At 41.6% G+C, this 21,877-nt stretch overlaps 3 protein-coding genes across 4 annotated transcripts in view; 1 reads left to right on the plus strand and 2 right to left on the minus strand.

Annotated features, from left to right (window-relative positions):
- Positions 1 to 6,630, plus strand: part of LOC109877689 (protein O-mannosyl-transferase TMTC2) — a 92,574-nt gene extending 85,944 nt beyond the window's left edge. Inside the window, exon 12 of the mRNA XM_031815345.1 lies at positions 5,095 to 6,630. Coding sequence (XP_031671205.1) covers positions 5,095 to 5,277 — 183 coding nt within the window. The 3' untranslated portion in view covers positions 5,278 to 6,630. The remainder of the gene's footprint in view (positions 1 to 5,094) is intronic.
- Positions 6,631 to 9,450: 2,820 nt separating this feature from the next.
- LOC109877701 (protein mono-ADP-ribosyltransferase PARP11) lies at positions 9,451 to 13,411 on the minus strand. The gene is made up of 8 exons (XM_031815359.1): positions 13,258 to 13,411; positions 13,033 to 13,167; positions 12,783 to 12,903; positions 12,558 to 12,642; positions 12,314 to 12,377; positions 11,888 to 12,018; positions 10,374 to 10,525; positions 9,451 to 10,265 (listed from the first exon to the last, which is right to left on the minus strand). Exons 2-8 carry the CDS (start codon positions 13,165 to 13,167, stop codon positions 9,967 to 9,969), a joined length of 987 nt encoding a protein of 328 aa, XP_031671219.1. The 5' UTR covers positions 13,258 to 13,411; the 3' UTR covers positions 9,451 to 9,966.
- Positions 13,412 to 14,437: 1,026 nt separating this feature from the next.
- On the minus strand, positions 14,438 to 20,992 carry LOC109877696 (protein mono-ADP-ribosyltransferase PARP11). 2 transcript variants are annotated; one of them, XM_020469896.2, is made up of 9 exons: positions 20,745 to 20,992; positions 20,482 to 20,606; positions 20,204 to 20,331; positions 19,904 to 20,024; positions 19,712 to 19,787; positions 19,268 to 19,340; positions 17,789 to 17,916; positions 17,402 to 17,553; positions 14,438 to 17,153 (listed from the first exon to the last, which is right to left on the minus strand). In XM_020469896.2, the coding sequence occupies exons 3-9, from the start codon at positions 20,321 to 20,323 to the stop codon at positions 16,837 to 16,839; spliced, it is 987 nt and encodes a 328-aa protein (XP_020325485.1). In that variant the 5' UTR covers positions 20,324 to 20,331; positions 20,482 to 20,606; positions 20,745 to 20,992; the 3' UTR covers positions 14,438 to 16,836. The 2 variants fall into 2 exon arrangements, with proteins under 2 accessions (XP_020325485.1, XP_020325486.1); XM_020469897.2 differs by lacking the exon at positions 20,482 to 20,606 and having other exon boundaries at positions 20,745 to 20,978.
- Between the last annotated feature and the right edge of the window lie 885 nt (positions 20,993 to 21,877).

A 21,877-nucleotide genomic window follows, 5' to 3' on the forward strand; every position in this document is an offset into this window, starting at 1 on the left:
ACAGAAGTTAGTCGGTATGTCCGTGTCTCGGTGTCTTTCACAATCAGTTTGTCTGTAACAGAAGTTAGTCGGTATGTCCGTGTCTCGGTGTCCTTCACAACAGTTTGTCTGTAACAGAAGTTAGTCGGTATGTCCGTGTCTCGGTGTCCTTCACAATCAGTTTGTCTGTAACAGAAGTTAGTCGGTATGTCCGTGTCTCGGTGTCCTTCACAATCAGTTTGTCTGTAACAGAAGTTAGTCGGTATGTCCGTGTCTCGGTGTCCTTCACAATCAGTGTCTGTAACAGAAGTTAGTCGGTATGTCCGTGTCTCGGTGTCCTTCACAACAGTTTGTCTGTAACAGAAGTTAGTCGGTATGTCCGTGTCTCGGTGTCCTTCACAATCAGTTTGTCTGTAACAGAAGTTAGTCGGTATGTCCGTGTCTCTGTGTCCTTCACAATCAGTGTCTGTAACAGAAGTTAGTCGGTATGTCCGTGTCTCGGTGTCCTTCACAATCAGTTTGTCTGTAACAGAAGTTAGTCGGTATGTCCGTGTCTCGGTGTCCTTCACAATCAGTTTGTCTGTAACAGAAGTTAGTTGGTATGTCCGTGTCTCGGTGTCCTTCACAATCAGTTTGTCTGTAACAGAAGTTAGTCGGTATGTCCATGTCTCGGTGTCCTTCACAATCAGTTTGTCTGTAACAGAAGTTAGTCGGTATGTCCGTGTCTCGGTGTCCTTCACAATCAGTTTGTCTGTAACAGAAGTTAGTCGGTATGTCCGTGTCTCGGTGTCCTTCACAACAGTTTGTCTGTAACAGAAGTTAGTCGGTATGTCCGTGTCTCGGTGTCCTTCACAACAGTTTGTCTGTAACAGAAGTTAGTCGGTATGTCCGTGTCTCAGTGTCCTTCACAATCAGTTTGTCTGTAACAGAAGTTAATCGGTATGTCCGTGTCTCGGTGTCCTTCACAATCAGTTTGTCTGTAACAGAAGTTAGTCGGTATGTCCGTGTCTCGGTGTCCTTCACAACAGTTTGTCTGTAACAGAAGTTAGTCGGTATGTCCGTGTCTCGGTGTCCTTCACAATCAGTTCCCAGTCAGACAGTTGTATTTATTATTCAGTGTAATTCACTGAAAGGCCAAGGTCCTCTAATCCACACTCTCCAACAAGTCAAGGGTTTACACTCAGTCATTATTCGGAAGTAAAGCCCCTCTTGTCTTTGACATTTCGCTGTGCCTGTCTGCTTAGCGAATGTCAAGTCCTCAAATATCAACTTAATCCAAAAGCGTTTCGGGTCATGAAAAATTCAACATCTGTGGCCAGACGTGCTGGGAAAGACAATTTGTCAAAGGAGTGTACCTTCGAGAGAAAAACCAAAAACTTCAGAGTGCAACAGAGGATGACGGACAGAGTTACCACACGTCCTAATTCCTAATGGGCCGTTAGGTTTGACTGCATTTGTGTTTTGTTTTCTCTGTTCCTTAAACTATTCACAACCGCAAAGTTACTATCCCTAAACGCAGTACATACATTGTAGTTTCAAATAGAGTGTGATTAATGTGACAATGCCCATATACTATATTATCAGGCTTAGATTTGAATCTGTTATAACTTAAGTCTCTGTTCCACTGTTCCAGTCATCAGTTCAGTACATTTCCTCTGTGAGAGAGCGAGTAGCGAGTAGCCCTATGGAAAACCTATCAGAGTTGAATCGTGGAGCTCATGTCCATAACACTGTGTTAATATGCAGGTCAACCACCACCTGCTGAGAAAGACCATACTGTGTGTTGGGGAAATGGTGGGCAGCTTTTGCTGGGTGAAACAGAGGTCAGTTGGACTCTGATGGTGCCACAATGAAAGATCATTGTTGACCGTACACAGAGTGGTTACCATTTCTTGTTAGGCAGTTGATATTGGGTTTACTGAATTACTATGCGATGCAACACTGTTGAGTTCAGGGCACTTTCATTTCAATTCAGTTAGCTTTCTCCATCGTGCAAATCAAATTCCAAATTGAATGGAATTTAGATTGAAAATTATACTGTGGATATCCATTTTGAGGCAATGATATGTCCTGTGTGGCTCAGTTGGTAGAGCATGTTGTTTGCCGGCCAGGGTTGTGGGTTCAATTCCCACGGGGGACCAGTATGAAAAATGTATGCAGTCACTCTGGATAAGAGCGTCTGCTAAATTACGCAAATGTAAAAATGATGGTCAACAGCTACTGTCATCCTCGGGTAAAGGTTTTGTTTGGCTGTGTTTGGATGTGACCAGCCCCACCACATTATTCACCGCCTCAGCTTTAAGAGAGAGCGATCTCTGGCATGGGTTTCTGGCTCCAGTGAGTGTACACATGTAAACAGAGGACCCTGTAATGACTGTCTGGGGCGTCTCCAGTGTCTCACCCTGGGTGCTGTTTACAATGCTAGAGGACGTTAATCTATCTCCACCAGCCTCTGTCTGCTCAGCCTATAGAGAGCCATGGTGTCTCCTGTGACTCACCCTGGGTGCTGTTTACAATGCTAGAGGACGTTAATCTATCTCCACCAGCCTCTGTCTGCTCAGCCAATAGAGAGCCATGGTGTCTCCTGACCTGCAGTAGGAAGTTAACAGCCAAAGCAGAGTTTGGTTTCTATTGGTTTCAGTGGACAGTTTTGGTTCCAAGTGGCCTTGATGTTGCGTCTGGTTTCTTTATGAAGCCCTGTCTGGAAAGGAATAGGGCAAAGACTAGTTAGTGCTACAATACAGATGCCTTATTGATCTCTGGAGTTGTTAAAGTTAAAGCTGAAGAGAGTAAAACTTTGTACAAATAGAAAACTCACAGTAAAAGCTAACCACCTAAAGAGGCGTGTAAACTCCTATCTGGGGAAAAAACTTTAGTTGCATCTCAACTCCTTCAACCCCACAGTCGGGTTCACAGGCATGTGGAAATGTCCAGTCTGGAGGGTGCTGGAGAGCCAGAGGTGAGACTGGGATCTGGGTGTGTTTGCGGTGGCATACTGCAGGGCTCCGGAGCCCAGGCTAGAGATCCCTTTCCTCCATACTCAGTTATGACTCGGTGGTTTCACTTGGCCACATCAAAGGGCCATTTGATTAAATAGCACCCTTAAAAACACAGATACTGTACATGTGCTCACTTTCACTAATACACAAACACTCACACACAGGTACGTGTGCATACACACACCTACACACACATACGCGCATACACACATGCACACTCAAACACACACATGCACGCATGCACACACACACACACTGACTAGTGTATAAGTTCCTGGTGAGAACTGTAGCTCAAGACAAAATGAGTAACCTGCTCTGTTCCCATTAGCTTAGCTTAGTTGACGGCTGGAGAGACAGACTTTTATGGAATGATGAGCTTCAAGGCATATTGGCATAACCCTCTTTAACTCTGCGGAGAGAGACCAAAGTTGGAACTGAGTACAATTGAGCTGAACATCATATAATCTATCTGTGTTATGAGATTTCATACTGTGCCATGCAAGAAATCTCTGCATCCAGTAACATCCTCTCTGTCAAATAACCCTTCCTTCATACTGTATCTTCAACTAGTTCTACTTTATGGGAAATATACTGCTCTGTACTCTTCACAACATGGCGTCCAGTCCAACACAGATATCAAAACAATCTGTACTACTAACTTTTTTATTCATTCAGTTTCAAAGGTCATTGCACCACAGCTCCGTCAAGGTAAAAACTCTTTCTGAAATCAGACCAGCTAATGCGATGTCAAATGGGATCATTTAATGGCCATTTAATTAACTCAGCTTCAAGTCAAGTTAACAAAGCCTCGCTTTTAATCCATAGCAAAAACCTGGCAGGTCTCCTGTAAAACGTCTTGCATATGAGAATCTGCATTAAATAGAGGTCTTATGGGAGGGTGAATTTGAAAGAGTTTGCCAGGAGTTGAATTCAAGGGCATGTACTGTCTGAGACTACCTGATCGCTATACTGCATCTAGACCTATCCAGTAGGGTTATCACGAAGGAAAACACAAAGCAGATTCAACTATTTGGTCCTTTAAAAAAATGACTGTATGTAACATTGTTAGCTATAGCTTAGAAAAGCAACATGATTCTGGGTGACAATATAAGGTTGATTGTTTCCAACGTTACGACTGTTTTCCTCAAGAAATTAAGTATGGCCAACTTTTGAAATATTTTTTTAAAATAATAATTTATTACAAAAAGCACAAGGAAGGGGTAACATTAAAGTATTAGAACATGAAGGACAAACAATACAGCATCAAGACACTATCAAACATGTATCAGTCTTTCCGCAACAGAGCCATCCTTGTGAGGGTGTGTGTGCATGATAGTGATGTAAAATATATGTCATAGTTTCCTTTTTCATGAGCACAATCTTGTGAAACCCGAACCCTCCAAAATTCCCCCACAGTTCCCCAATAGCTGTCCCTCAACCATTCGAAACCCCTCCCACAGTCCTCCCCCCCCCGAAGAAATAAAGAAATAAAGGGGCGAAACTTTAGTTTTAGAAGTGGGGGGGACATAATTATAATATCAACATATTTATTTTGGATAAACGCTCCAAAAAGCCTACCCCGACCGCTTGGAGGCATCCGCATGGTCCTAAAGTACACCGTTGCCTTATTTTGCATCACATTCCAATTATAAAACAGGGGGGGACAAAAAGGCAATTTCAGAATGTGGGGGAGACGTCTCCAGTGAAAGTTGTACCCCTGGCTTCATGTTTTGTTTCCTTGTCACGATACCATTGAATTTTGTGATACTGGTACCGTGACAACCTTACCAACCAGACAAACAGTCTATACTGCATCTAGACCTATCCATCGTAGAAGAGAGCCTACCACTCCTTAGGGACTTTGCTAACATCATTATAAATGTTAACCCGGCATGACATAAACACTTGGCATTTGAGCAACCTCCGGAAACCACAAACATCAACAAGAGTTTGACCCCACCAGCCATTAACCACATTCTTTTGAGCAACAGCAATATCTTTCTAAAGACTTAATTTTGTCAGAACATCACCTAATCCACAGTGTAACACGCATATGTTAATCAAGTCCCTCTCCCTTTCCTCTCTCCCTCATTCCCTCGGTCTCCCTCTTTTCCAGTACCCGGCGGCCTTGATGAATCTGGGCGCCATCCTCCACCTGAATGGGCGGCTGCCTGAGGCAGAGACCAACTACCTGCGGGCGCTGCAGCTCAAGCCTGATGACGTCATCACCCAGTCCAACCTGCGCAAGTTGTGGAACATCATGGAGAGGCAGGGTCTGAGGACCACGCAGGGGCCTTGAACCCTCAAAGACACAGGAAATTGCCCCAAGTGAGGTCCCCTTAATAGGAGTGAAGGACCTAAAAAGAGGCGGGAAACCCCAGGAATGGAGCAAATAGAGATCAGGGGATTGGTGTGCCTCAGGGATGAATACCGAGGCCAACCCAATCTGTTTGAGATCAGTAGTCTCATTGGAACGGTAGTAAGGGAAGGCCTGAGGGTTTCTTGGGCCGATATGACGACCTGAGCTGGGTCGAAGGACATTCGAGTCACATCAGGATGGGAGAGGTTAGCTACACAAGTCAACACAGCAAGGATGAGAACCCTTGGCTACTCAGAGGCAGTCTTACTGAGGTCACAAGGCAAGGACTGGGATAGTCCTCATTAGACAACAAAAAAACATTCCTAAGACGAAAGCTGAGGGGTTACGTGATGACTCGTATCTCTGGGCCCATTTTTATTTATTTACTTTAATTTAAAATTCTCCCTCCGAGACCTGTATGTATTCCAAAATAACTTAATTTGAGTTAGGATGTGACTACGGAACAGAAGTCATAATTCTACTCCATTTGATGATATCATGAGGGCTTTGGGGGCCAAACATTGTACATGCTGTTGATGCACGATAAACAAGTTGGCCTGAATATTTGCGTTACATACAGTATAGTACGGTCTGGGTTTAATGCTGATTGCACATAAAGTTTCCCTGCGCTTATCATGACAGTGATAAATTCAAGAAAAATTTCCAGTCAAAACCATAGAGTCCAATAAGTCAAAACTACAAATTATTCCATCAAGGATGCCAACATATCCAAGGCACAACATTTATTCACGCCCAACAGTAGGTATTTTTAGACTGTGCTAAAGGTGTACATTGTCTTATGTATCAGGATATCCAGCAGACAAGTTCTTCCTGATGCATGTTATCTATTTTAATGTAATATAATTAAGAGGTTTTATTTCATTTCATCAGAAGATTATTAACTTATTGATTTGCGTTTACTGTCTGTGTCAACACCAACACACACACACACACACACACACACACACACACACACACACACACACACACACACACACACACACACACACACACACACACACACACACACGGGTTGATCTAATTCTACAGAAAAAACAAGTGGAGTTCTTAAGCAATTTGTCCCTGCTCAGGGATATCAGGTGGTGTGCTACTGTCAACCAGGCTCTGCTAGCAGTGAAAGAGTTTACTAATTGATGGTAAGAGTTCTTTTTTTTTAAAGATGGTTGTGTTTGTTTAAAAGATGGGGGATTTGTAGATTTTTGTCCTGTTCATTATTATATAATTCATGTTAATTATGTTCCCTGTATTCCATAATAAAAAAACACCTTCGGACCTTGAGTGGGTTAATTCATTGTGGTATCATCAGATTTTGTCTAGAGATTTAACATTTCACATCTACATTTTATAGAAAGGACACCCATTTCACATCTACATTTTATAGAAAGGACACCCATTTCACATCTACATTTTATAGAAAGGACACCCATTTCACATCTACATTTTATAGAAAGGACACCCATTTCACATCTACATTTTATAGAAAGGACACCCATTTCCTCATCTACATTTTATAGAAAGGACACCCATTTCACATCTACATTTTATAGAAAGGACACCCATTTCACATCTACATTTTATAGAAAGGACACCCATTTCACATCTACATTTTATAGAAAGGACACCCATTTCACATCTACATTTTATAGAAAGGACACCCATTTCACATCTACATTTTATAGAAAGGACACCCATTTCAGTCTTCATTTGAGTTGGTCCCAATAGATAGTGGAATTCTGTCTAAAATAGTTAGAATCTTCTGACTTCAGAGGGAGGGGAATCTTGTGAATAATTTAGTAATACATCTCTCTATCTACACTTCTCTTGACTACTCTTAGTTTCCATGGAGACCTCTTGACAGAGAGGAGAGAGTTAGGGTTGAGTAGAGATGATTCCTATCTCATCCATTTTAGAGAACATCCTCTGGTGTGTTAGTTTGAGAGTATACATGCAGCTCTTCAAAATATGACAATATGTTGACCAACACACACACATGCAACTCTGAACACAGAAAGTAGACAAATCCATGTGAAAGCAAACTATTGATGAGGACTACTTTTTTTAAACTAAATATTTGACTGAGTCAGGAGACACTGTCATTAGGAGTGGTAGAGTCAGACTGAGAGACACTGTCATTAGGAGTGGTAGAGTCAGACTGAGAGACACTCATTAGGAGTGGTAGAGTCAGACTGAGAGACACTGACTGCCATTAGGAGTGATACAGTTGGACTGAGAGACACCGACTGTCATTAGGAGTGGTAGAGTCAGACTGAGAGACTGCCATTAGGATTGATACAGTTGGACTGAGAGACACTGACTGCCATTAGGAGTGGTAGAGTCAGACTGAGAGACTGCCATTAGGAGTGATACAGTTGGACTGAGAGACTGCCATTAGGAGTGATACAGTTGGACTGAGAGACACTGACTGTCATTAGGAGTGATACAGTTGGACTGAGAGACTGTCATTAGGAGTGATACAGTTGGACTGAGAGACTGCCATTAGGAGTGATACAGTTGGACTGAGAGACACTGACTGCCATTAGGAGTGGTAGAGTCAGACTGAGAGACTGTCATTAGGAGTGATACAGTTGGACTGAGAGACTGCCATTATGAGTGATACAGTTGGACTGAGAGACACTGACTGCCATTAGGAGTGGTAGAGTCAGACTGAGAGACTGTCATTAGGAGTGATACAGTTGGACTGAGAGACTGCCATTAGGAGTGATACAGTTGGACTGAGAGACTGCCATTAGGAGTGATACAGTTGGACTGAGAGACTGCCATTAGGAGTGATACAGTTGGACTGAGAGACTGCCATTAGGAGTGATACAGTTGGACTGAGAGACTGCCATTAGGAGTGATACAGTTGGACTGAGAGACTGCCATTAGGAGTGATAGGGTAGGTACATGGAATAGGGGAACATTACATATTTATTATCTATTGTGTAACATCATACCTTTGAAGGAGCGAAGGATCACCATTGAGGATTAGCATTGTGGCTTCGTCCAACTTGAACACTTTTCATCAACATTGACTGGGAAATATAAGGTAACAGAGCTATAGCCCTTCTTTTCCATGGGAAAAGGTTTAGCTAAAGTTCAAGACTGAAAGGCAATATGGGTAGAAAGTGGAGGAGGCCAAGAAAAAACAAACAAGAGAAGAAAAAAAGTCATCAAAATGTCAGAGATACAGCTAGTAGCCCAAATATATATATCACACACACAAAATAGTGTCTTCAATGTGATAAACTATTCAGAGTAACATGAAAGTGTCTCCCGACCCCTGTAGAGTGTAGAGAGAGGAAATAGAGTGGTCTAGTTCTCTCAGTGTGGCTCCATCTCAATGTGAATCTGTGTTTCCCAGGTTACGTGAGTTCAGCTTTGATGCACTCTCTTCCTCCTTTCCGTGTGGCTGACCTCACTATGTGAGGACCGGAGGAGACATTTCCAGTCCAACAACAGCACTTCAAACACAGCAGCAAAAATTGTCTGGTAATGTAGAAATGAGGATCCTGTTCAAGGTGAATTTCATGCTGAATGCCATGTTGCATCGACACTGATAATAAGACTCTACAGATTAGGTTTACTCTGTGTCCGGGAAACCCTCAGTCCTGGACTGAAAAGCATCTTCAATGGAAACTCTCCATTTATTGAGGTTTTTAGTCCAGGACAAGGTTTATCTGGGTCTGGGAAACCTGCCCTGATTGTTTTAGGACCTGCAAACTCAAACCCTTTCAGAAGAGATTGTATTTCAGATGTTTCTATACTTCCATGCTTGTTCCAATGAGAACAGAAATGTGTCACCTCACCTAAACAGTTTAGGACAGAGGTATCCTAGAATTTACTAAATTCATTTTTGTGTGATATTTGTTGATATGTAGCTTGTTGTGATGAAATGCAAGGCTTGATTTGGTTTAAACTGTGTGCATACTGTTTAAGTGAACATTTGGCCTGACAAGGAAATGGTTTTGAACTCAAATAAATGTTGTGGTTTAGTCAGAGTGAAAACTTATAATTTACAAAACACTGAAGTGATTTCATGGACCAATTCAGAGCAAAATATGCAAAATAAAAACAAAACAATGAATTGGCATGTCCAATTCATTTGAAGTTTTAATTCCATTCCAGTACAGCAGAGTGACTGCCCTGAGTTGACAGAAATCGAGCATTTTAGCATCTCATCTTCAAACATGGAAAGGGGCCTACAGGTGCGCATCAAGGTCAACAGCGACCTCTACTGCCAGTGCTCTGAAAATCTTTTTTTACTAGGCCACAACCTTTCCTACTGTAGGCTAACGAGTCTGGCTAACACCTAACTTTCAAAATCCTCCTGCGTCAGAGTCTGGAATGGCTCTTTCATGTGTTGATAATGAAGAGGGCTGTGTTGACTCGTTGGTTCTCCTCCTCGTCTTTCTCACTCAAACACCCACAGTCCCTGAGCGCCGCCCTATTCCGACACCACCACAATAGCCTAGTACACAATCCATCGTACTAGAAATGATTTCCATTGAGAATGGACCACTGTTTAAAACAACAGTATTCCAATGACAGACTGACAGTTCATATTGCACATGGCAACTCATTGTAGGTCACTCTGTCTCCATCTTTATTTCAATAGTACTGAATTAAGTACTCTGGATATATCTGATTGGGATCAAATATGACAAAAATTCTGGGATACATGACATTGTCCACACAACTGTCATGGAAGTTGATAGCACTTTTGTCATCAGGCTTGAGGTAATCTGTCTTTCCCAGTGTAGTTTTCCCAACTATCACCTTGCACAGAAACATTGTTTTGGTCTTTTGGCTACTGAAGCCTTCTGGTGCCTCACCAAACAGAGGTACTGGATCAGTGTTCCATGGACTGTACTTATCTGCATATGAGGCAAATCTTGCAAAGTAGGTTCCTACATAAAAGGAAGAAGAGGGGTAATAATGGGGTTACTGTACCAGATAGATTATACCTGCTGTCATACATACTATATTAATTTATAGCCTGTTTCATCATCACTTACCTTTTCCAAGAATATGGCCGTTGATACCAGCTAACCTGTTGTCAAAATTGTATGTACAAATTGAGTGTACGTTGCTGACTTTTGTTCCATGAAACAGCTTCTCCTCCTTGACCTCTGTAACACCTTGAATCCTTCCCAACTGAATCTTTTTCCTTTAAAAAGACAATCACCATGGTTGTTAAAAAGGCCTTCCTGCTCCTCTCCTCTCTACATAACTCCCCTCACAGTCCCTTTAGTTTCCCTTCAGTCCCATTAGTTCGGCTGCTCAGCCTACCTAAATTATCCCTCACCCATCATAGAACTGACATTCGCAACCAATATGAGCATCTGGACACTGCACCCGCCCACTCAGGTCAGAGTATTATCGTAGTCCGAAGGGAGAAGACGCATGTTTCTGACAACTTTTAGTTGTCGACAGTAACACGAATGTCTGAATGTTGTGTGTGTATCGAAATGCAGGGGGTTTATTAGGGGTTTTACATGCTGTGTAATTTAAACGTTTTTATTTAACCTTTTAACTAGGCAAGTCAGTTAAGAAAAAAATCTTATTTACATTGACGGCCTACCCCGGCCAAACACTAACCCAGACACCGCTGGGCCAATTGTGCGCCGCCCTATGGAACTCCCAATCACGGCCAATTGTGATACAGCCTGGAATCGAACCAAGGTCTGTAGTGATGCCTCTAGCACTGAGATGCAGTGCCTTAGACCGCTGTGCCACTCGGGAGCCCCAAAAATAATGGTTAATTACCATTAATTACTTACTGTTACTTTGATAGCTTTCAGACATATGTTCTACTGTTACTATTCTGTAATGTTCAAGTTGCCAATACTGCTTTGCCTATTGTTTATCATATGTAGTATTATTCCGTACAGCCAAAAGTGGTATTACATTGGTTGCACAAGTACTTTTGCAGAAGTGGTTTAATTGTTGTTTTGGTAAACAGTCTTTTGCATGCACACGCTACCACATCATTTTCCATAGTGGCTTCAACATCATGTTCTAACCGGACAGCACTATAGAGGACAGAACCAAACCAATCAGTTAGAAGTATATCGCGGGTGAGGGCATTCACAGCCGACCGCTCAGACAGGTGAGGGCATTCACAGCCGACCGCTCAGACAGGTGAGGGCATTCACAGCCAACCGCTCAGACAGGTGAGGGCATTCACAGCCGACCGCTCAGACAGGTGAGGGCATTCACAGCCAACCGCTCAGACAGGTGAGGGCATTCACAGCCGACCGCTCAGACAGGTGAGGGCATTCACAGCCGACCGCTCAGACAGGTGAGGGCATTCACAGCCGACCGCTCAGATGGGTGAGGGCATACCAGCCAACCATTTTCACGTGGATTTAGCGACCAATAGTTTTTACAATGGTGAATACAATACCAATAGTGATAGAATACCACCAAATTAGATAGGAAATGTATACTGTACTACATCCATCTATTTCTGGAGAAATTATAATAATATTATGATGCTGATGATGATGTAAATTAGAATTCCTCTTACCTACAGTAAAACTCCCAGAGGTCCAGGTTCTGTATTCTACAGATGGATTTGATGCGTCTGTCTAGTTCTCCATCCTTTAAGCAGCCTGCCACATAATTATATTCATCTGTGTCTCTCTTCAGACAGAACACCTATGGGTTAATGATGGAAATGAAATCATACTCAGATTACAAACAAACTCAGGATAAATGATAAGTAAACAAACATGTTATATTATTGCAGAATAATGGACTACAGTTTGAATATATACTAGATACTACTTCTAACGTCTGATGTGATTGAGTTAGCAACAACTTGCCCTTTAGATGATCCCATTTTGCACTGGACATATATTACTTTGTGTTCCCAAATAAATAATAAAGAGATGACAAAGACTGAGATGTAGTACATTTGTTTTCGTTTTCTAACTTTATTTTTTATCTGCACCTGATAGGGGTATTTGGGGTCCACCGCTTCCCAGTGTGTGGGCACTGGACTAACACAAGAGCATCTAAACGAGAAACAAAATACACAACGTTATGTTAAAAGTAACCAAGCCACCAGTGAGTTGGTTTCACTTTCATTTCTCAGTAAGTGAGAGTATGTGTTGCCTAAAGGTGGAGCAATACATTTCAGAGACATGTTTGATCTGGATCAATTCCATAACGTATTGAACCCCAGTGAGTCTCACCTTCCACTATTCCCAGTGTTGTGAGTGTTGTTGGATCGTTTGATTGGCGTCTGCTTCCTTGTTTTGATGTCAGTCAGAACCATCTCTGGAAATCAAATAGTCAGTGCTATCAGTTCACAACATAAATAGTCAGTGCTATCAGTTCACAACATAAAACCTTTGATGTGAAAATAAATACTGTATGCTATTATTGTGGATGCGGGTTGATAGGAATCAAGTAAATACCAGCGAAATCCAGCTTGTTGATGCCTCTGGATGTGGATATCTGTAAGACTCCTTTAGGATTTATTCTGTAATACCTTTCAATGTCCTGACTGGTCAGAGAGTTTCTTTCCATGTGATCATTCTGACAGAAAAACACCATTTATAAGACAAAGCAAAGTCTCAAACATGTAAGAGATGGACCACTGGGCACAGACGTCAAGTCAACGTCGTAGTGGGAGATTAACTCTAGACTGACAAAAGAGACAGCTACCTCAAACATGTGCCACGTTCCCCTCGTGTCCAGGTAGAACCAATGCCATGGATTTGTTTTGTAATCTGTCATAACAGGCATGTCTGAGATGTCCATGTCCTCAACTTCTGAAATGCTTTTTGATTGAGTCCACATCTACATCAGGACAGCAAACCCACACATCTTATTTACTGAAACACCACTTCAATTTGGCTTGATAAAATACTAGGGAAAATGTTACTTTACCTTCTCCTGAGGTTTTGTTTTGTAGTAAAGGTGAATGGTACTGTAGCTATCCAAGATTCACCTGCCACTCCTGACCTGGTTCAGCACTGCTTGAACATGCTGTAGTAAAAACACCAGTCAAACCACACCCTCTTAAAGGAGGACGTCCTTGTCTGAAAGTCTGGTGTATGACTCTCACCTGTGGATTCAAATAAATCAGCTTTTTGGATGGAACGTCTGAGTCACCAATAAAGTTGGAAAAAAAAGTAAAGTCAGACTTGTTTTGCATACACAGTTGAAGTCGAAGGTTTACATACACCTTAGCCAAATACATTTAAACTTAGTTTCGCAATTCCTGACATTTAATCCTAGTAAAAATTCCCTGTTTTAGGTCAGTTAGGATCACCACTTTTATTTTAAGAATGTGAAATGTCAGAATAATAGTAGAGAGAATGATTTATTTCAGTTTTTATTTATTTAATCACATTCCCAGTGGGTCAGAAGTTTACATACACTCAATTAGTATTTGGTAGCATTGCCTTTAAATTGTTTAATTAGATGTCCTAACCGACTTGCCAAAACTATAGTTTGTTAACAAGACATGTGTGGTGTGGTTGATAAACAAGTTTTAATGACTCCAACCTAAGTGTATGTAAACTTCCAACTTCAACTGTATGCAACACAAAACGTAGTTCCTTTCTTCATTTTGTTGTCACTGCTCCATGATGTTCCAGTCAAGACTGGAGGAACTCACTCATTCTGCTAGTTACCATTTTTTTTAAATGTGTGCATTTCCTTCTTATCTAAACGGATTGTATTCTTGAAATCTCCTGACGATGTGTATTATCCTCACTAAGAAAAGACAATTGTTCAACCCCCCCCCGCCCCAAAAACAAAAAAGACTAACTCACAATGACTTCATATGAAATGCACTAAGTTTTGCGGCATGGTTATATCATATCTGAGGGGATATCAGTCAATCCCATGCCTCAACAACATTTGAAAGTCAAATACGATTGAACAGAAATGTATGGTGTAATCTTGTGTTGTACTGCAGCCATGTGGCCATTTAGATGCACTCAGCATTTCATTTCCCTCCATTGTTTCCCTATCGCTTAACCTTCAATGATCCTTAGTAGTATTTGCAGGAAATAGATAGATAAAATAATGCCCACCTTGCATTCAACATGACTCTCTCCGGTAAACATACACATATAACATTTGTGTTTATTTACAGTGTATTACAACAGTAGGCCTAAATCAAGCCCATATCAAGTTTATACATCAAAGCAGAGGGCATGAAGTACTGACCAACATTATGACTTTAAATGAACATGAAAATACTGTCATTATGACATAGTTTGACACCCTCTCATTAAGAGGAAAGACCATTTGAATTCAGCTCAAGAAAATCTTCATGGGGGTATTTCCTTCTTGAACAATGTACAATGTGCAGAATGAGGGAGGTAGATTGTTTAAGGGGTAAGAGAGTGCTTATCATGCATATATCAACTACATACAGTACACATATACAGGTAGCCTACTGCATTGTCAGATCGTGGTACCAATAGCGGTGAAGGAGAAAGCAGTAGATTTTAAGACATATTGGCCTTTAAAAGCCATCTTGGCCGAAGGTCTTGGCCTCAGTTAACTCAGGCAATCAATCACTTGACTTGCACAAATGGTCCCCAAAGAAATTCATCCAGTTTCTTAGTTTAGCAACACTAGCTAGGCCTATATCCTAGCTTTCATTTAGAAAATGCATCTGCAACAGTACAGTACACAGAGACTAGCTGACTATAAGCCTCATGCATGATATGATGTGATAGTACAACTGCAGTGTTTGCATTGTCTGTTCAGTTAGAATTGGAGCAACTCTATGTGAAATCTATCTAGTTTTCCTAGAATTCAAATTTCTTTGGTAACTATATTTGTTATATATACAGTACCAGTCAAAAGTTTGGATACATCTACTCATTCAAGGGTTTTTCTTTATTTTGACCATTTTCTACATTGTAGAATAATAGTGAAGACCTCAAAACTATGAAATAACACATATGGAATGATGCAGTAACCAAATAAGTGTTAAACAAATCCAAATATATTTTATAATTGAGATTCTTCAAAGTAGCCACTCTTTGCCCCGATGACAGCTGACCGGTGGAAATCTGTCCATTGGTCTGATGAGTCCAAATTTTAGTCCACATTTTTGTTACAACCGCTGTGTCTTTGTGAGACAGAGTAGGTGAACGGATGATCTCCGCATGTGTGGTTCACACCGTGAAGCATGGAGGAGGAGGTGTGATGGTGCATTCCTGGTGACACGGTCTGTGATTTATTTAGAATTCAAGGCACACTTAACCAGCATGGCTACCACAGCATTCTGCAGCGATATGCCATCCCATCTGGTTTGGGCTTAGTGGGACGATCATTTGTTTTTAACAGGACAATGACTGTATAAGGGCTATTTGACCAAGAAGTAGAGTGATAGAGTGCAGCATCAGGTGACCTGGCCTCCACAATCACCCAACCTCAACCCAATGGAGATGGTTTGAGATGAGTTGGACCGCAGAGTAAAGGAAAATCAGCCAACAAGTGCTCAGCACATGTGGGAACTCCTTCAAGACTGTTGGAAAAGGATTCCGTCATGAAGCTGGTTGAGAGAATGCCAAAAGTGTGCAAAGCTGTCATCAAGGCAAAGGGTGGCTACTTAGAAGAATCTAAAATATATTTTGATCATGTTTAACACTTATTTGGTTACTACATGATTCCATATGTGTTATTTCATAGATTTGATGTCTTCACTATTATTCTACAATGTAGAAAATATTACAAGAACAGATTACTGTACAGTTACAATGAATATATCCCTTATACACAGTACCAGTCAAACGTTTGGATACACCTACTTATTCAATGTCTATCTATGAAATCAGGTCCTTGTATACAGGAGTAGGGCAAGTCAAACATTTGTTGACTTTATGATGGTGACTTCACTTGTAATAGTGAGTTATTGCATCCTGGTCACCAAAGTAGTTATTCAGTCTACATCCTCATTAGAAGTGTGTTGAACTTTTCAGCTTTGCTTGACTATGGTCATGTTGGACCCAAACAGTCAAAGGAAAAGAAAAAAAGAATACCTGCACACTGTTAGAACGCTCCCGAAACGTATTCGCAACGTTTCGACAACACAAGGTGATCCTGCCTTGAAACATTGCTAATCCATTTCGGGAACACTCAAACAGTGTGCAGTTACTTTTCTGTTTTTCAAATAGGCCACCTCTCGCCCTCTCCGACCCACAAGTCTCTAAACACAGTAAATAGACAAACCACTCTTTACGAACTCTACAGCTTTTATAGAAACATAGTCTTCTTGTATGGTCTTCCTTGTTCTGCCATAGTAATCCATTAAGGCACATCTTATGATCCAAGTCCCAGTCAGGCCTTGAATCAAACAGTGGGAAGTCATCATGGTCGTCCATTAAGTCCCTCCTCTCTCGTCCCCCTCCCCTGATGTCTCTGAATCCCAATCCCGTCCTGGTAAAAAAAAATCCACCCCCTGTACATTGTGTGATAACGTCCCTGATCACCCCATAGGCGTCAGTAGAACTCAATCAGATACTCTGGGTAAATCTGGTTGCAGTCGAAGATGACGTAGATCTTTGGGTTGGCGAGGTCGTCCACACAGCTGTCAAAGAAGTTGCTGTAGCTCATGTCCTTGGATGGAGGTCGGCAGAACAGCGGATTGCCTAACGTGGACTCGCCGACCAGCACTCTGGCCAGGAACATGGTCTTATATGGAGGCTCGCTTGAAAATATCGGCGGGGCTAGTCCGTGCTTCTGCAAGGCAAAGTTATGTTTCCCCGTCGTAAGGCAGAATTTGCTAGAATACTTGGCGTCTCGGGCGAAATAACTCCCTGAGAAATGATGGGAAGGACAGTATTAGAATGCTATGTTTGAACAGTTGAAACTACTGTTGCAAAATTCTGGGAACTTTGCCAAAATTCCCAGGTTTTCCAGAAATCAAAGTTGGAAGATTCTTGGAATCAGGCAGGAATAGACAGGAATAAACAGGAAATCCAGGAATATTCTAACCGGGATTTTTGGAAAACCGTGAAATTGTGAGAAAGTTACGATTTCATGACACAACACAAGTGGAATCTACCTCTGCCATAGACGTCCCCATGGCTCCCAGTTAGCCGCCAGTCAAAGTTATATGTGCATATAGCCTGCACGTTGCTGTGGCCTGTGCCATGAAATAACATTTTCTCCTCAATGTCCACAACTCGCTTTATCTTGCGCAATTGTTGTTTTTTCCTTTAGTAATTGGAGTAAAAACACAAAAGCATTGATCAGTCTCAGCATTTAGGTTAAGCATGTTTTCCAACCAAAATATCTCTAAGAAGTTATCGAAAAAGGTCTACCTATCTAATTCAAACCATCATTCCAAACTGGGATTCTAGGTGCTATCATCAAAAGAATTTAGATACTAAACTATACTAACATCATTATAATACCTTATAATACCACACACACACACACACAGCTCTACCTGCAAAAGAACTCCCACAGATCCAGGTTCTGTATCCTCTGAATAGATTTGATAGGGTGACACATGGTCCTTTCATAGAGTCTGACCACTTCCTTGAATTCATAAGTATCTCTGGCCAATGAGACGAGCTGAAATAAAGATCCTATTAAATTACTGGTATTCTAATTCCTAATTCTACAAGCTGAAAGAGAATAGTCAATCAGACATGGGTATACTGCAAATCAATGACACACAGTGTTTTAGTTAGAAAGAAACAAACTGGCTAAAGAGGGTCATGGAGTAGGTAGATACATTGATAACACTTTACTTAAAGGTCCAATAAAGCTGTTTTTATCTCAATATCAAATCACATTTTCTGGGAAACAAATAAGTACCTTACTGTGGATTTTCTTTCTATTAATATGGTCAAAAATAAACAAAAATAGCTTCTTAGCAAAGAGAAATTTCTCAAGCAAGAATTGTGCTAGGAATGTCTGGAAGTGGTCTGAGTACAGAGGGGAAAACTGAAAACTAGCTGCTATTGGCAGAGAGATTTGGAACTCTCTTTCTTATTGGTCTATTAACATATTTTTCACCTGGTGACATCACAAGGAAGGCCAAAACTCCATCCCACCAAAACAGGCAGAAATTTCAGGCGGTCTTTTCAAACAGTTCTTACACTAAAAGGGCATTATTGTAATTTTACAGTATTATTCCATCCTCATAGTGTTGAAATATATTCAAAATACAGGAAAACAGGTTTTCGACTGCACTTGGCCTTTAAAGGTAGTCAGCAATGCAAAAAGTAAATAGCAATATCGGGCCGATTTCCACAACAACTAAGAGAATTGAAGTGCAAGGCGAAACCTCTCCACTGTTGTCCCACAGCGATCACGTTGTAGAAGATTGACGTGCCGCCCTGCACATGTGCAGATACACTGTGATACTCTGTCAGTGCATCATCTTGCACCGCACTCATCTGCAACATCTGCAGTGCTACTCGTGGCAACGTCATGTCTCTGAATATCAGTTGAACACTGACAGGTATAATGCATTATAAGACATGTCATAAGCATGTATTACTCTACTTATAAAGGGAACATGACTAGGTCTTGAGCAGGTAATGACTAGGTCTTGAGCAGATAACATGACTAGGTCTTGAGCAGGTAATGACTAGGTCTTGAGCAGATAACATGACTAGGTCTTGAGCAGGTAATGACTATGTCTTGAGCAGATAACATGACTAGGTCTTGAGCAGATAACATGACTAGGTCTTGAGCAGATAACATGACTAGGTCTTGAGCAGATAACATGACTATGTCTTGAGCAGGTAACATGCTGGTTAGGAGTTACCGGTATTTCTACCCCTGCCCCATTCAGATAGTAAGCTGAACCGGGCAAAAGACGGGTAAAGCTCTCTGTCTGAAAGAGGTACCGATGGGGTCACCCACGGGCATGTAGCCACACAGCATATTGTCCACACACATCCTTTTCCCTTACCTGATAAGGCTCGTCTGTATTTATTCTCTCCCAGTGGCAGGGCACCGGCAGGGCCAGATTATCACAAATGAACCTGGGCGAGGGTGACAGATGCATATACACAATTCAGACATATACGGTACAGGTCATGTCTGGGTCCAACTGCTGGGTGGTTATTATGACAATGCCCTTAGTTACACATCCTTTTATTTTCACCCAAAATGTAGCACAACATGCATAAGGTTTAACGATATAACAGGTGATGCTTCTAACCCCACAATAGACTAAAGTAAGCTCCGGGAAGTAAGCTCCAGGAAGTGAAACTGACCACAGAGCCAATGGAGAGCACTCAGAACTCTGTATTTCTTAGTTATATAGTTACAGGCCTGTGGGCTACCTGCATGTCTGAGTTATTTATACAGCTACATGCCCGTGGGTGACCCCATTGGTACAGCTCAGACTCACCTAAAGCCAGTGGCAGAGTGGAATGCCCGTTTGATTGGCCGTTGTTTCCCGGTTGTGACATTGATCTGCTTCATGACTGGTTGTGAAACAAAGACAAACAAAGATCAGCCAATTAGAGACGGACTCCAACATATCCAATGATTGTAAATGATACTGTATAGATGTGTGCCAGTACTGTAGTGTTCTTGCTACCTGAGAAGTCCAGTCTGTAGGTGTACTTGGCGGTGTAAAACTCCATGACACCGTGTTGATTCCTGCTGTAATTCTGTTCTATCTGCTCACTGGTCACAGAGCATGCAGCACTTGGATCAATCTGCCACAACCAGAACAAATTGCAAATGAGACTGGGATGGGTAGAGTGAGTGAGGGGATGGGTGGATGGATGCAAAAAATGGGGGGATGGAGGGATGGAATAATGAAGGAATGGATCGATAGATCAAGTAAGAGGATGGATTGATGAGGAATGCATAGGTGGAGTGATATGTCCTGTACCTCAAACATGTGCCACACTCCACATTCAGCTAGGTAATACCAGCACCAGACAGCCTCTGACGTGTCCATCTCCTCCACCATCTCTGAGGACTCCTCCTCAGGTGCCCTTATGGCAAACATGCCTGGACCTGGGAAGAGCAGTATACAATGTCATTGCATTGGCTTATAGTGGATAGTGGATGAGGAGTATGCTAGGTTTATCTTCAGCATGACATTTCTTATTTTTAAATATCTGTTTTCATATTTCTCGGTAATTTGCTTGCATCTATGAACAATACCTATGTGAACTGCACCAATATGTTTCCAACAACAGCATTAGGTTCTTCCTGGTTGGCAGAAGAACAGTCTGCCGACATGTCATCAGCTTGTTGCAAATTCTCTGCACCCCGAAGTGGATGTGTGTCTACATGTCAAATAGACGAACACAATTCACTAAGCTGCTATCAAAAACATCAATATGTTTATCACATCGGGTATATATATATATATTCTATAGGAAATATAACTAGCTACTAGCATGAAATATAGCAGGCTATCTTACCGGTTTATCGAGCGATTAGCCTGCCTCAGTCCTAGCTACTGCGTTAAACCTTTTCTAGAATTGGCAATCACATATTCCAGCTAACCCCATTTCGCCCAGTGCTGCAAAATCGTATTTAGCACCCAGCATCGAGAGATTTTTTGTAGAATTATGCGAATGCATTCGCGTTTCTCTTCCGATTGCTATGTTTACATTCGTTTCCTGGTAGCAAAAAAAAACGTCACAGAGCACGTCATAATTCCAAGTCGCTCCCACTGAGGTATTATGCCGCGTCAGGAACAAACATGTTCCAAAACAATTTACCTCTAGGCGTAAATTGGTTCCTTGAATTGAAATGTATCTTATGTGTTTGTTACAACAAGATTAAATCATATTTAGCTTTTTAGTTAATAACAAAAATAATGACATTTTCCGAGAATCATTAATGACATCTCCCCGAGTTCCTACTTCAGTGTATTCCAGACAACTGGGAACTCGAACAAAAACGAGCTCCTATTGTGAACAAAATCGTTTTGAAGGTCATATAACTCGTAATTTCATGGGGTGCGTTTGTAAATTTGCTCTGGCTATCTACTTCGATTTCAGAGCACTCGTCTGTGTGCCAGAGCGCAGAATAACTGATGAATTGACTAACGCTCAACATCCTGTTGAATATGCCATTTCAGTAAACCTTGGCAAAAAAAAAAGCGTAATTAAATTGTTGCCAGCAGCACAGTTACAGTCACCAACGCTCTGGATAACATGAAAACAGCCTAACCAGCTCGGCTAAAGAGCAAGAAAAATGGTCAGAGTGAGGTGTTCTCTCGTTTATGTCTGTAAGTAGCTAGCATGCTAACTTTAGCCAGTTAGCTTGGGTGCTTGACTGCCGTTGTGAGGTCAGAACGCTTGGATCAACCCTATTCATCAGCTCTGAACGCTCCGAGAGCAAAACGCTCTGAATTTACGAATGGACAATCTGACAATGCTTGGAATTTACTAACGCCAAGAGTGAATTTACTAACGCACCCCGTGTCGGCAACTCTGACCTCTATCTAGAGCTCCCACTTTCCGACCCGAAGATCACCTACGTCATGATTTTACCTATTACTTTTCCGATTCCCATTCGTCTTGAAAGCACCATATACAGTATGAAC

The sequence above is a fragment of the Oncorhynchus kisutch genome, unplaced genomic scaffold, assembly GCF_002021735.2.
Source record: "Oncorhynchus kisutch isolate 150728-3 unplaced genomic scaffold, Okis_V2 Okis09a-Okis19a_hom, whole genome shotgun sequence".
In the NCBI taxonomy this organism is placed as follows: Eukaryota; Metazoa; Chordata; class Actinopteri; order Salmoniformes; family Salmonidae; genus Oncorhynchus; species Oncorhynchus kisutch.

What these genes read in the sequence shown, in the direction of transcription:
- LOC109877701 (XM_031815359.1), bottom strand. Translation starts at nt 13,167, where the DNA reads ATGTGGACTCAATCAAAAAGCATTTCAGAAGTTGAGGACATGGACATC. An exon ending in GAACGTGGCACATGTTTGAG is followed by an intron (nt 12,904 to 13,032) that starts GTAGCTGTCTCT and finishes TTTTTCTGTCAG; the next exon opens with AATGATCACATGGAAAGAAA. An exon ending in AACACTGGGAATAGTGGAAG is followed by an intron (nt 12,378 to 12,557) that starts GTGAGACTCACT and finishes TTTCTCGTTTAG; the next exon opens with ATGCTCTTGTGTTAGTCCAG.
- LOC109877696 (XM_020469896.2), bottom strand. Translation starts at nt 20,323, where the DNA reads ATGTTTGCCATAAGGGCACCTGAGGAGGAGTCCTCAGAGATGGTGGAG. An exon ending in ATACAGACGAGCCTTATCAG is followed by an intron (nt 17,917 to 19,267) that starts GTAAGGGAAAAG and finishes TCTTTATTTCAG; the next exon opens with CTCGTCTCATTGGCCAGAGA. An exon ending in TGGGGACGTCTATGGCAGAG is followed by an intron (nt 17,154 to 17,401) that starts GTAGATTCCACT and finishes ATCATTTCTCAG; the next exon opens with GGAGTTATTTCGCCCGAGAC.